At 40.0% G+C, this 14,670-nt stretch overlaps 1 protein-coding gene across 4 annotated transcripts in view; it reads right to left on the bottom strand.

Annotated features, from left to right (window-relative positions):
* Nucleotides 1–14,670, bottom strand: part of asap1a (ArfGAP with SH3 domain, ankyrin repeat and PH domain 1a) — a 61,211-nt gene that overhangs the window by 14,120 nt on the left and 32,421 nt on the right. For 2 of the 4 annotated variants that reach the window (XM_036596424.1, XM_036596423.1), the window contains exons 5-17: nt 13,133–13,278; nt 12,229–12,303; nt 11,175–11,224; nt 10,794–10,923; nt 10,193–10,278; nt 9,997–10,072; nt 9,585–9,671; nt 8,909–8,917; nt 8,566–8,666; nt 6,352–6,421; nt 4,295–4,379; nt 2,981–3,029; nt 1,310–1,473 (exon numbers count right to left, since the gene is read on the bottom strand). In XM_036596424.1, the coding sequence (XP_036452317.1) occupies nt 1,310–1,473; nt 2,981–3,029; nt 4,295–4,379; nt 6,352–6,421; nt 8,566–8,666; nt 8,909–8,917; nt 9,585–9,671; nt 9,997–10,072; nt 10,193–10,278; nt 10,794–10,923; nt 11,175–11,224; nt 12,229–12,303; nt 13,133–13,278 (1,128 nt within the window). The remainder of the gene's footprint in view (nt 1–1,309; nt 1,474–2,980; nt 3,030–4,294; nt 4,380–6,351; nt 6,422–8,565; nt 8,667–8,908; nt 8,918–9,584; nt 9,672–9,996; nt 10,073–10,192; nt 10,279–10,793; nt 10,924–11,174; nt 11,225–12,228; nt 12,304–13,132; nt 13,279–14,670) is intronic. The other 2 variants (XM_036596426.1, XM_036596425.1) reach the window with 1 other exon arrangement.

Genomic DNA, 14,670 nt, shown 5'->3' on the forward strand with positions numbered 1-14,670 from the left:
TGAAAAGCTACTTTAGTGACTGCGTTTACATGCAGAATAAAACAGAGCTCAGAGTCTAAGATTACAAACAAATGTTTGATTGTAGCTGAAATTTGTACTTTGTAATATAACTTCAATATAAGAATTGCTGAGTTACTGCTTTGACAATATGGTAACTAGAGCCTCCACTGCAACACTGACTCCACTCGGGGGCTACAAATACAGAGGAGAAACCATTCACTGTACATACGATATATATAATAAATCGTTGCTGTCCAACGAGTGGCAACTTTACAGGAGAACGCAAGAATGTTATTTACTTTTACTATCTGTTAACGTAAGGAGATTTTATTTTAAATAATTTGAGCTTTCTGTTGCTCCATTCATCATGAAATGTTCACACAATGACAGCTGCTGTGCTCACATGATTTTACTTTTCTGTGGACAGCGACGATATACACTGACTGGCTGGAACATGCAGCCACTGCAGCTCTCAGTGATGATAACTGTAAACTGCAAGTGCTGTATAGAAATCATGTTATTTTCATGTTCAGCTTTATGTGAATCCTGTGTTCACGATAAAAATAATAACATTACCGAATTACCTAAAGTAATAAACACGTGCTGATAAAGCTCATAGAGCTATAACCAAATGCTCTGCTTTTCAAATGGAAAAATCTATTTTAGAGCCAATTTTGAGCAGATAAGACAAATGTGATTAATTGCAATTAACTACACAAAATAATGAGCTTAATAATTTTGACAGCCCTAACATTTACATAAAAACAAAAGTTTGGAATTACTGTTAAAAAAACAGGTATATGTGTAAAATGACTAGTAATAATTAGGAAGCTGTACATTACTGAATAAAATAAGTTATTAATATGTCAAGGGAGTCGAAACTTGAACACTAGTGTATAAAGAGAATATTTTTCTGTAAAATATGCACATATGGCATTAAGTAAATATGTTCATGTCAGTTAAGCAACTTTAAGCAGACTCATGTGATAGAGGAAAAGGAAGAGTGAGAAGGGGAGAGAGAGAGAGAGAGAGAGAGAAAGAGAGGAAGAGAGAAAGAGAGCTAGAGATGTAAATCACTGTACTCTTCCAGAGCACATAGACTAACACATTGTCCAAATAAACTCACAGGGTCTTTTGGGCACCACACGCCACAGTCTATTTTCACTGTGAGATAAACACTGACAGACTGAATGTGATGACTCAGAGGAGCTGCACTGCGACTACACCACCCCACGCCCCTCACCGCCCCCCACCGCCCCCCACCTCCCCCCAACTCCCCAACACAGAAACACACAGACAGATGTCTAACCTGGCGCTCCGCAGTCGCAGCACACTTCATTGCCAGGCATGCGCAGCACGTCCTCGATGATGGCTTTGGTGAGATCCTCCAGGCTGTCATCTCCTGCACTCTGCTCACCACGGAAGGCCATGTTCAGAGCCTCCTCCTTACTGTTGGTCAGCACCGAGATCCATCTGCACATACCACACATATTAGTATGGCTGAGTACACAGGTAATAAACGGGCGAGCGAACATTTCTGTGGCTGATATCAATATTCATCATGATTTAAGTAAACATTTTGACAACCAATAATAATAACCAAAGTTTATATGTATCTTTCAGATTTTTATTTTATACTTCAGTAGTTTCAGCTAAATATGACTGATATCAGTTTATATGCTTAAACTGATACGACTGTGAATGTCAAGTGTAAAATATGACTAAAAGAAAACAGGATATTTTCAATGGCCATGTTTCTTTATTTCAAACAAACAAGAGAAACTTGCAGTCTTACAGAATATAAATATTGCAGCATTAAGAGAGGAGCAACCCAGAAATCTTTGTGATTTTGGTTTCTCTCAATTAAAAGGGAAATTCCACCAATAACTGAAAATTGTTAAAGATGAAGACAGTTTGAGGTGAAACAGGAAAACTTGGTCAGAATTGTTCAGTGGTGATGATAGGAACCAGATGTCTGAAATGTTTTAATGCCTCGAAAAACATCACAGCAAGTTTTAGATGAAATGGTTACAAATATGCTACCTGAAGTCTGAGACATTGTTTTATGACATGCATGTTATCTGTGATATTTACACCAATACAAAAAACTGTGGTCACTAATATATCAGTCAGCGTCTAACATACATACACTGCACCGATTAAGTCAAAAGTCGACACCTGGTGATAGGAACACCTTTTGTTTTTACTGATTTCCATATTTTAAAATAATAGCAAAGATCCAAAACTATGGAATAATATGAATTATATCATGCAGTGACCAAAGAGAATGTTAAATAAGTCAAAAACAGTATTTTCAGAGAGCAAATAAAACTTGTCCTGATTCAGCTTTACATACTATTAGCATTCTCACAGGCAGCTTCACGAGGGGCCACCTGAGATACTTTTACATCAGACCTGAGGAAGCTCCCCAGACCTTGTTGGCTATTGAAAACTACTTGCTGGCATTAGGACATTTTAAAAATGGAATATGTTTGTTTTGGAAATAAAATCATATTTAGGCACCAACTTCACAATTTGTCTTCACGAATTGTCTTAGAGATGATTTTAAAGTATTTAAGTTTGAGCCTTTAGATCAAAATGTCTTTCAGATGAAAAACAATCAGGCACATCCAAACTTTTGACTGGAATTGTATGCATTGCATACACATCAGTACACTTTAAGATCCATGAGGACGCATAACACACACACAGACAGACACCCACACACACACAGACACCAACACACACACAGACACCCACACACACACAGTTTATATTTTACTTATGCACACACACACAATAATTATGACACTCTAGTTGCTGACATACTGCAGTCAAAATCCCTCATATTTCCTGCGCTCAAACACACCTTTACAAGCCCACACAGTCACAGACACGCACACACACACAAACTGTTGTCACGGGTGATTATTCTCATCTGAACACAGATGGTTCTGCATGCTTACACACTCACACTTACATCACAAACTCCTGTTCGTCCTCTGCCTGGAAATGATATGTGCGGTTGTCTACAGAGAGAGAGAGAGAAACAGAGAGATGAGAGATGGAGGAAGAATGAAGTGTATTACATTAACAGCACTTACAATGCACTTAGTCCACGTACTATAATGGATTTTCGTATATCTGTGTGTGTGTGTGTGTGTGTGTGTGTGTGTGTGTGTGTTTGTGAGAGAGAGAAAATGGAGTCCAGAGAAAACAGGTAACCTTCAGAATGGCTTTGTAAAGTGATTTTTACCAACACAACGTTTCAATTTTTAGAGCCCATATCCTACATTCTTGTATTGTATTTGTAAGGTTCACTTAGAACGTTTGTGTTGTTTTAAGTACCAAAACAGTCTTGATTCCTTTTTACAAGACTGCATTCCAACCTCACTTTATCCATTTGAATCTGGCTTATCCTTATTAGGATAGAATTAGGCTAGTCCTTACAACACGCTGTTGTTGTTACTGTGCCTTTTAGTCATGTGTAAATACTCTCTGTTCTGATTGGATGCCCTGTGCTGTGCTTCAAATAGTGATGTCGACCATAACACTATAACTTCAAAATGAACGAGTTTGGCTAAACTGCTGTAGGGTGAATAGGCAAATATGTGGAAATGCATTGGTTTTCTTGACATCACAAAAAACAAGTACTGAAAATCATCAGTTTTTAGTCTGACTTATTTACATATATCAGTTGTATAGACTGGTTAGTGAGCGCTACATTTTGAAACTTTAACAATGTATGTACTTTGAAACAATGTTTACAAAGTACAACAAACTCTTAATTCAAGGAAAAAGTTTAATTTGAATAAACTTATAACTGTATATTGTTATATATAATATATTATATATGTATAAAAAACAAAAAACATTTATAAAATGCTGTCCCACAGTTTCATGTCACTACCAAAACAAAGAGCTACGGTCTGTAGGCGGAGCCTTATTTTAGCCACACCCCTGCATTTTACAGCAGGAAGTGATTCTGCATCCCTGTCTCTCATGGCCACATGGTGAGCAAATAGATTCCAATGTTTTGAAGTAAATGTGTCCCAAAGTCTGAAAATCAGTGTGTAAAATTAAGAATTATGACCATCAAAAGCCATAATACGTAAGCTTTTTGTGTTTTAATAAAATATTATGATTTAATGTCTGTACAACTGTTCAAAGATGTGTTTGCTAGTCATGTGCTGGCTAGCATTTTTGAGCTATGCTCAAAATTAGCTACAATTGTGTGTGTGTGTGTGTGTGTGTGTGTGTGTGTGTGTGTGTGTGTGTGTGTGTATTTACTCACGGGAGATCAAGTCAAAGCACTTCTTATCCTCTCCTGGTTTAACTTGGCAGGTGAGCAGGTTAAGTCTAACTGGCTGCCTGTTGGACTGAACAGAAACAGACACTCAGTTCGGCTGTAACCAACCTCTCCAGGCGACAGCTTCACTAAAACTCAATGCACCTGCAAAATGACATCAGCTCTCCCCTTTCCGAAGGAAGAAGAAGTCCTTTCACATAGAGTTCTGCTAGCTACTTCAAATAAACCACAGCAGCTGGAGTAGATAGGGACGTGCCAAAATATTTGCAATATTTGACAAAACAGAGGGTATAAAAGCAGCTGTTTTAATGCAGACACAAGTACTGGATAAATTAAGCAATTCATGTAATATCTTGCTTAATGTATAGAATCTCGTTTAGCCTAGAATACACTACAATGATTGGTCATGTTATGACGTTTGGCCTAAAACATTGTAATGAAAATATATCATCACTGTCACAACAAAACTTTGCATCTCTGAAACAGTTACACTAAATAATGAAAAAAAAATAGTATTGTTAATCAGGTGCTGCAGATGGAATTCAACAAAAACATACAGTGACTGGAGTGAGAAGTCAGGAACCAAATCTTTGGTCGTCCAACTTCTAAATTCTTATATTCAACAGCAAGCGACTCCAGCGAGCGATAACGACAAAACCATTAAAATCGATGAAGCTGTCTACACCAGCTGTGAGCAGCAGTGTGATGTGATTTTTGACGCTGTTGATGGACGCCCCTGTTTCTATTTTTGACGTTTGCATCACTCTGCAATTCCACCTAAAAATGGATGAGGAGAAACTCATTCATGAGGTGGAGAAAAAGAGAGATCTCTATGACCCATCCAGCAAACAATTTGGAGAGAAATGGCCAGCATGCTGAAAGTTAGATATGAATACCTTTTTTGCTGTTAGGACATGGTGTAAGTCTTTTTTACAGTACTGTGTGTTTAAGTACAGAGGTCCCCTGTGTTCATGAAGTGTTCACACAATGTAAAGAGCAGCTCTCCTCCATTAAAACAGTGAAAACAAAATATGACAATGACAAGCAAACATCTACTGGGCCACCAAACCTTAGTTTGGAAATGCTTGTTTTATATATATGTGTTTGTATCCCTCCTTTACTGAAGTGCTTCTTTTTTCAGGTAATTCTGTCACTGAAGCATTTTCTTTCAGCAAGAGCTCTCCAAATTAGATTCCTCTGTATTCCATAATGAAGCCACACTGAATCCAAATGTCTTTGGCACCTGTCACACAAGGTCACCGAACACTCCAGAAGCGATCAGACCTAATAAGTCTATTTTTTGCTCTATAACAACTAGGGGTGGGCAATACAAAAATACTTATGGTTATCATGAGACATTACATCACAATATGCATTTCTAAGCATATTGTGGATATTGCCAACACTGTTTCATTAAAAGAGAGCATAATTAGTGGTGTTTAATTGGCAAACATTGAATAAAGATCCATAAACTCAAAAGTATAAAGTAAATATTGAGATACATATTGTTATCGTGAAAATGTCTTAAAGTATCATGATATTATATTTTTGCCCCTAATAACAATATGTCAGTGCAGCATTCACACCCCTGCAGCGCACTGATGCGCTTTAATGTACGCAGTGATGTGCAGCGTACTGTTCTGGCATGCCTGCCGCACAGTCTGAGTGTAGTAGGCATCATTACAGCAGGTTTTACTGAGAGACCGTCAGAGGCCCCCCGCTGCCACCCCACTCCAAATTATTACTACATGAGTCACCACACAGTGAGAAGCAGGTTACCATGACAACCACAGACCACCCCCACCTCCCCCCAGCCCCACCAAACACATACATTTCCCCAACACCTGTAATAAAACGGACAGCATTCCACTGGCATTTGAGAGCTACAGTGAGACAGCCATTAGCAGATGTCCTCTTCTAGTGATGCATTAGTGAACTTGTGCTACCTGTCCTACTTTGTCTGGCACTGAAACTTAAAAAAGCACACTCAGAGCTGCCTCTAGGGTCTCTAAGCTGGACTCTGTCAGGAATGCGCTACTCACTGTGGCATGAGAGATGGTCAGGATGCCACCCTTCACCGAACACTTCCTCCTCTGCCATACCTTCCGGAGTCTGGATCATCAAGAACAAAACAACAGGCATATCAGCAGTTAAAGTCATCAAATCTCATATACATAAACAAAACCTTTTGGAGCTAATACAACAAATACAGTATCAATAAAAAAATCTGACACACTTGAAAGCATGTTTTTCATAGTCTTAAAAGGACATTAGTCAATTTATTTCTTTTATCACTAGCACCAACAACCTGGAAATCATGTAGAACTTGATAAAAAATCATTGTTTTCACAATGGCATCGGCGTTGAGTGTATTCTATGCCTGACAAACCCTATTTTGAAAATTGCAGGGTAGAGCAGAGGACTTGTCTGTGTTTACACTGACCTCTTGTGAGTCATTTTATAAAACGTTCCCCTATACCAAATAACTGCTCCCATCTCTGTCTACTCAGCTAAGAAAACATGACAGAATCCAGTTAGTGACCTACACCCACAGGTTCTGGTACTGTGGGGAAAAGCGTGTAATACTAGTCAACTACATCAATTTCCTGAGCAGGTAATAAAGCTAACTAGACAAAGCTGAAGTTGGCCTTTCATACATACAGCATTCGTGCTGCGGAGCAGCGAGACAGTTATACAGACATTTCTGTTTTCAGTCTGCTCCATAAAAATACAATTTATAAATGTACACGGTATATTTGTTTAACCTGGACAGCATTCTGACTTGTTGTAAGGCGCACGTATTGTTCATGCGATCACTTGCTCTAGAATGACTTTATTCATTTTAGCTGTTTTACTGTTATATTGTTTACATATACACCAATCAGGCATAACATTATGACCACTTCCTTGTTTCTAAGCTCATTGTCCATTTTATCAGCTCCACTTACTACATAGGTGCACTTTGTAGTTCTACAATTACAGACTGTAGTCCATCTGTTTCTCTGCATACTTTGTTAGCCCCCTTTTACCCTGTTCTTCAGTGGTCAGGACCCCCATGGACCCTCACAGAGCAGGTATTATTTGGGTGTTGGATCATTCTCAGCACTGCAGTAACACTGATGTGGTGGTAGTGGTGTGTTAGTGTGTGTTGTGCTGGTCTGAGTGGATCAGACACAGCAGTGCTGCTGGAGTTTTAAACACCTCAGTGTCACTGCTGGACTGAGAATAGTCCACCAAGCAAAAAATATCCAGCAAACAGCGTTCTGTGGGCAGAGTCCTGTGACCACTGATGAAGGACTAGAGGATGACCAACACAAACTGTGCAGCAGCAGATGAGCTATCGTCTCTGACTTTACATCTACAAGGTGGACTGACAAGGTAGGAGTGTCTAAGGAGTAGGAGTGGACAGTGAGTGGACCCAGTGTTTAAAAACTCCAGCAGCACTGCTGTGTCTGATCCACTTGTACCAGCACAACACACACTAACACACCACCACCACATCAGTGTTACTGCAGTGCTGAGAATGATCCACCACCCAAATAGTACCTGCTCTGTGAGGGTCCATGGGGGTCCTGACCACTGAAGAACAGGGTAAAAGGGGGCTAACAAAGTATGCAGAGAAACAGATGGACTACAGTCTGTAATTGTAGAACTACAAAGTGCACCTATATAGTAAGTGGAGCTGATAAAATGGACACTGAGCATAGAAACAAAGAGGTGGTCATAATGTTAGGCCTGATCAGTGTATGATTTAGTGATCGTTCTACTTTTAGGCTATTCATTAATTTGTGGGATTTCTCTATATGCTCGCTTCTGCCTGCTCCCGCCTGAATGGGTCTGATTTTCTGCCCGCTCCCGCGAGCAACACTGAAAATTAGTCCCGCACTGCAAGATATTGTGTTGGGTCCCGCAGGTCCCACGGGAATCCTTGGTAGTGCAGACCTCTACCTTTGGTCATTAAAATACTGAGGACCCATCACTGAATGGAGAGGTGTTGGTGCACTTTAGACAATAGACAGCCTCCCACAAGCTGGCTGTGTACAGTCTGTGTACCAACAAAATATGGGCTTTAAATGGATGCATTGAGAAAAGAAATGACCTTGCACTTGAAAGCAAAGACGTGGTGGTGCCAAATATCTGATTTTTAGAGCAACTATGTAATTAAAGTCTATTTAAACCCTGTTGAGATCAATTAAGGGGATCTGAATCTGTTAAGAGTTGTGTGAATCCATTCCAGGGACAGCAGGCAGACTCACCCATCACTTTTCTTCATCAGATAGCCCTTCTTCTCACTGCCAAACTCCTTGTTTCCCTGAAGCTGGTGCATACTGTAGCCACTCTGCTTGCTCTGTGAGTCCTACACACGTGCATACAAAAACAGCACAACCAGATTCATTAGCATTTTGAAAGCAATATATACAAATGCCCAATAAAGTAGAGTTAACATTAAATCAGTCAGTGCAAAGAAACGTTATTTTAGAAAAAGAAATGCAAACAGGATTAAATCATATATCAATTTAAAAAATCTAGTCATGCTCTGAAACCACAAGGGAAATAATCAGCAAGGCAACATAACAACATTACTAATAATCCACTTACTCTCCTAGACTTCAATCAGAAGGCAGTGAAAAGAGAGAGAGGAGGAGAGTCAGGAATGCAAGAGTAGCATTACAGCAGCTAAAATACAGAATACAAATGAAAGCAGGCCACACATCCAATTCAATAGGGTGCTGTCTGGATGACGCAATACAGTACAATTTCATGTAATCTAAATTGGAGCCATGTGGTTGTAAGGGAACATTCATTTCAAACATATAAAACATCAAACACTTGGCTTTACAAAAGAGTACTTCTGTTTGAGCCTGACATCCAAAGTTTCTTTCTCTGAGGAGATCATGTAAACCTGCATACAAACACAAGGCAGACCGGCCCAGTAGTCTCTTGCAGGCTGTAAATGTCAAGGTTTGGAAAGCAAATTCTACAACTTGAAAGCAAATTCAGATCCGGCTCCATCTAATTAAATTTTAATGCTGAGGACAGCATGCACCCCCCTCATTACACGCTAAAGCAACTCCCTCATGTACATGAAGCCGCATGCCTCAAAGATCATGAAAGCGTAGGAGAGGTGGGAGGGATGCTGATACCGCTCTGATCATTTTCTGTCTGATCAGTAAATGAAATATAAACAGCAAAAAAGAAAAGCCTCTTGAATGTGTTTGCATTTGAAGCGGACCCAGAATGCCCCCCTGGGAAACACCACCAATAGTGTACCTACCTCTTTTTGGTCCAGCTGTAAGGAGGACTTGATGAGGTCTCTGAGAGCAGTGAGCTGTTTTTTCTCCTCATCCTGGGTTTGCTTTATCTAAAAATACAGTTTTGCTATGTTATGATATTTTGAAATGTGCTGACCTTGCTACTACCTTATTAAAAATCATATTGATACCAGTGAATCACTGAAAGAAACAAGCTCTTCTCTCTTGATGCAATTTAATAAAGCTTTTGCAAACATCGTTTTCAACTAGAGTTATAAAAGACCACTTTTAACCTTTGTGGCACCACACATGACTCTTTATTGCTAATTCTCTTAAGCACATCTGAATAATACCAGCTAAAGGAAAACCATAAAAGAGCCTCAGCCTTGAGCCTGAGGTAATAAAATAATACAGCACAGAAGAGAGTTTACTCACATTATAGAGATCAGCTGCTAACTTCTCAATGTACTGCTTCATCTTGTCAGCAGTTTTCAAGCCATCCTGGAAAAAGCTTAGATGAAAATAATTTTGTTATTAGGAACTTAACAAGAGGTTTTATTGCAACGGTTGTATATTTTAAGATGAAAAAAGATACAGTCAGGAGCTGAGAAGATATATGAGTTCTACTTACTTGCATTGTGCATGATAATACTTGATGAGGTTCTGCAGAAGATCCACTCCCTTCTTGGTCTTTATCTCATTTACTTTGATCAGGTACTGCTCAAAACAACAAAGAAACACAGACGCAACATGATGCACCAGAGCAGTCATTTTGTCTCTGACAACTCCAGCAAATTTGTCTTCAAACTTTATGTTAAATGGCATAACACCACTCAGTGCAGTCGTTTTGAGAAAAGGCAAAGAAGCCTCACTGGTACTGCATATAAAACATGGTAAACTAAAGATTTTAGACAAGAGAAAAAGAGGAAGCAATCTTAACCACAGAAGAAAATGCAATACCTTAATACAAGGTACATTTCATAGTAATAGGGCAACAAATAAAAAGAATGTGGTTAAAATAATTTACAGGGTAGTAGTGGGCGATATGGCAACATAACTGTTAGAACTTTATGCCTGTATCACGTGTCTAAACTTGCTCACATCTGTCAAGTAGCTCCTTGGTGGCTTGTATACGGTAAGAGAGTAATCATAACACATGTTGTGCAGCCATGTGTGCCTCAAAGCCTCCCAACATGGATGCACACAGACATACACTGTATTCATACACTCACCTCACACATTTGCAGCTGAAAGATCCTGCGCTCCTTCTCCATCTCCTCCGCGATCTCAGCTCCTGTGATTTCGGTGCGGATCATCCCGTGCTGCTTGGCGTGCTCCCGCTTCTCCTTCTCAATCTTCGTACTGATGCGCATTTCAGAGAAAAACACAGCCGTCTGGGCTCAGTGGTTTCACTTACTATGAGTGGCCGTCTCATAATCTCATATAAAACAGATATCGATTTCCTTTAGTCCCCCTAACACCACTTTATAACATTTCATTATTGTGGGCTATGGTTTACACCCACAAAACAAATCACAGCCTTAGACAGAAAACAACCTATTTAGATGCCATTATGGTTACTGTGCAGGTACTGAAAACATAACATTACTTACAACTTTGCCTCATAGTCCTTCCAGGCCTTATCGAAGGGTTTTTTGAGATCCTGTGGAGGGCAAAAAAGGACAGAAATCACAGAAATATCCACTTTTTATCTGCTATTTGACTGTCTATAATCTGTTGACTGTTTAATGAAAAAAACACTGTGTTGAAGGTTCAGCAGACAGACAATATGCTGTTGAAATATTTCCCTGAAACTCAGTCAAGAAGAAAGAATTAGTAAATGTGCTGGTTAATGGTTTATGAGGCAGCCGCACAGCGTGGGGGGAGGCGATTTAGTCCAATCTGATAGCGTCCCACAGGGACCGTACTTATACCCTTCAGCTGCTTTTGCTTCTGAGAGCAGTTTCATGTGGTTTTCTGCTGAGTCAGAGAGAGACAGAAAGAGGAGGGGGGTGGAGAGGAAGAGAAGGAGAGAGAGAGACAATGAGAGAGAAAGAATGAAAGACAGAGAGGGAGGAGGTTGGGAGGTATTATGCACTTTGTCTAGTGGGCAAAACAAGGCTCATCACTTGCACTCAGATATTCAGCTGATGCTGCACAATGCTTTTGCCTGGCTCAGTGTAAAGTGAAAAGCCAACAGCCTCTTCAAAGGAGAGTCAGTCTGACCAGCACTTACAGGGAGTAATAATATAATAGCTACGTGTTCATCGTCTTGATGATTGCTGCAACTGAGTGATCAGCAAGCGACTGACACCAGCAGCCTCCGTGACGCCTTCACTCTTCACTCTAAACACAACCACGCACACAGTCTTTTAACCTCCTTACACACTTTACACGGCATAAAAGGGCATCGCACGCAAACAAACACCTACACACGCTGTTCACTGGCAGCCACCAGCAGCTATTCGTTTTGCACGCCGCTTTATAAAAAGGACAGCAGTGTGCGGGGCTCTCTAATTTAGCTTCAGGGAGATTTACAGTAGAGCTCAGCTCTGCCTGTCCGAAGGCACTCGCTTAAGGCCGGGATAGGGCGGTAAATCAGCATGTCCTTTATGGTGACTCTCCTTTCCAATTAGGGCAGGCGGGCAGCAAGGCACTGAATCTCACCCCTTTAACTCCTTTCAGGTCGCCTTTCAGCAGAGAGTCCAGGGTGAAGATCACATTGTGGCTGAGACTCTGGAGCTGGGAACAGAGAAGAGGAATCAACCGTTACACAGACATGAACTACACTCTTAAAAGATGGTTCTTGGCTTTGAAATACAGTTCTACTGGCCAAAATAATACAGGCCTTTACCCATGTCCCTTCAAGGGTTCACAAGTTTTGTTATACTGTAAGACAACTGCAGTATGTAGCAATATAACCGCATAATGTTCTCTTTATTCATATCGCGCAGCCCCAACAGAGACAGAGCACACCTCTGCTGTTTAATGTCTGGTATTTTTAAGCAAGTTACAGAGACATGTTATATTGGGTTTTTTGCAGAATTTCATACTGAAGGTTATTTCTTTCTTTTGCTTTAAAACTCAAGATACTTGTTTTAATCAAATTTGGCATTTTTCTGCTATTTGCAATTATTAGATTTTTCTTTATTTCTCATTTGCCTGTTTTAACCATATGATCTATAGTTTCCATGCATAGGATAAATTGTTAAGACAGAAAAAATATTATAAATATCATAAATATAGTTTTTCAGCATGATACTATTGCTAACAAAAGTTCATAGTAGATGAAAAACAGTTTGTTTGCTGAAACACCAGATACTTGTACTCTGATACTGAACTCCAACTCAGATTGTGACGATTAACATTTTCTATCTGGAAAAAAGAAAAAAAGGTGCCTATTCGCTAAAATTGGGGCTTGTGAACCACTACCTTCACTGCCTTGTTCTCCTAACTAATCTTGGCCCGTTAAACCCAGTGCAAGTGTGAAAATGGTGGTGACAGATGGTGATGTTATGTAACGTCAGAAAACATCTTCTCTGTTTTGCCAGATGCGTCAGAGTCATCTCACCAGGTTTTTGAGGAGAGCTGCCAGTTCTTTGACCAGACTGGAGAACTTGATGAAGGCAGCCCCTAGGTCTGAGCTGTCTCGACTCATGAAGTTACTGCCAAACTTGTCCAGCGCCTGCCCGTAGTTCTCCTCATTTTGCACATGCTCTGTAGACCAGATGAGAAAAAATGGTGTTAACACTGTGTATAATGAGAACACATTCATTCTATGAAAAACAACATCCACAATCATACAATCCATGGACTTCATCCATCACTGACTAAACAGCAAACATTTTTGTGAAAACATCATCAAAGAGCAAATATGCATTCCAAGCTTTTCCTGAACCTAGACACTGTCTCCATTGAGAAAAGCCTTCAAAGAAGATAGCTGTTTAGAAGTGTTTGTACATGTATGCCTTTTAGTTCTATTATAATCAATAACAGCAGCATCAATGCCTGGGCCAAGGGTCTCCAACATTTGTATGCCATCCCCCCTAGATTTCAGAGCTCTCCATTTTAATGGTACTAAGTTTGATTAAAAAAATAACATATGAATTGCTTGCTATTGCAAAAATCAATCACAGAAAAAAATTTAGTGAAATCTCAAAATATTCAGGATGTTTCTCCCTGTGCCAGGGTAACAGAATAATGACCTATCACTAAAGCACAATGAAACTAATGTAGCACCGGCATTCTATTGTTTATACAGACGATGCCTGCTATTGTGTTATTCTTTACCTCAAATCTAACCAAAGTGAGGGCAAACTTTAGCTCCCACCCTGCTGTAATGAGTACCCAGCAGGGTGAAGGCACGCTCAGAGTGAGAGGAACATGCGGCTGTACACAAATCCAGTTCTAGCATAATCCTAGTGTTAGCTGGGGCAGGGGCAGGGGCAGAACTCCACAGAGCATTCCAGGATTCCTGGATAATCCCTGAACGAGGATGGCTTCCTGTGCGAGTGTCAGCCTACAGGAAGTCTATTAAACCAGCAAAGCCCAACACATTAAAGTCCGTGCTGACGCTGACGTCTGCAGGCTACGAGGAGGGGGGAATTAAAGGGACAGAGACTAGTGTTTGAGGTGCTATTCATAGAGGTGCAATACTGCACTGGTCTGAAAGTGGTGATTCAATTGCCTCGGTTTTGGTGTGTCAGAATAAATTCTAATTGATTAGAATAATAAAATCAGTACAGTATGCACTTATTTTCAAACATTAGAATTACAAAAAAATCTATGTGTATTGTTTTTATTGTCGATATTCCGCTGCTGTGTAATTAGTTCCTCAGTCACATCTGTCTACTCTTTAAAAATGATTTTGAATCATACCAAAATGATTGACACGAAATAATGACACACCTCTCAGCCAATCACATTCATCTCTAATTCCACTACTGCAGTCAAACAAGGACAAAAGTCCTGAAAAACAAACCTGCAGTGAGAATGGAGGTGGCAACAGTGAGAATGGAGGTGGCAGTAAATTAGTCAAAATTATCAGAAATGTACCATTTAACTCAATTACATGCTCATCATCAGGAGGATGGTGTTTTATTTCATTCC

Source organism: Colossoma macropomum, unplaced genomic scaffold, assembly GCF_904425465.1.
Source record: "Colossoma macropomum unplaced genomic scaffold, Colossoma_macropomum, whole genome shotgun sequence".
Classification (NCBI taxonomy): Eukaryota; Metazoa; Chordata; class Actinopteri; order Characiformes; family Serrasalmidae; genus Colossoma; species Colossoma macropomum.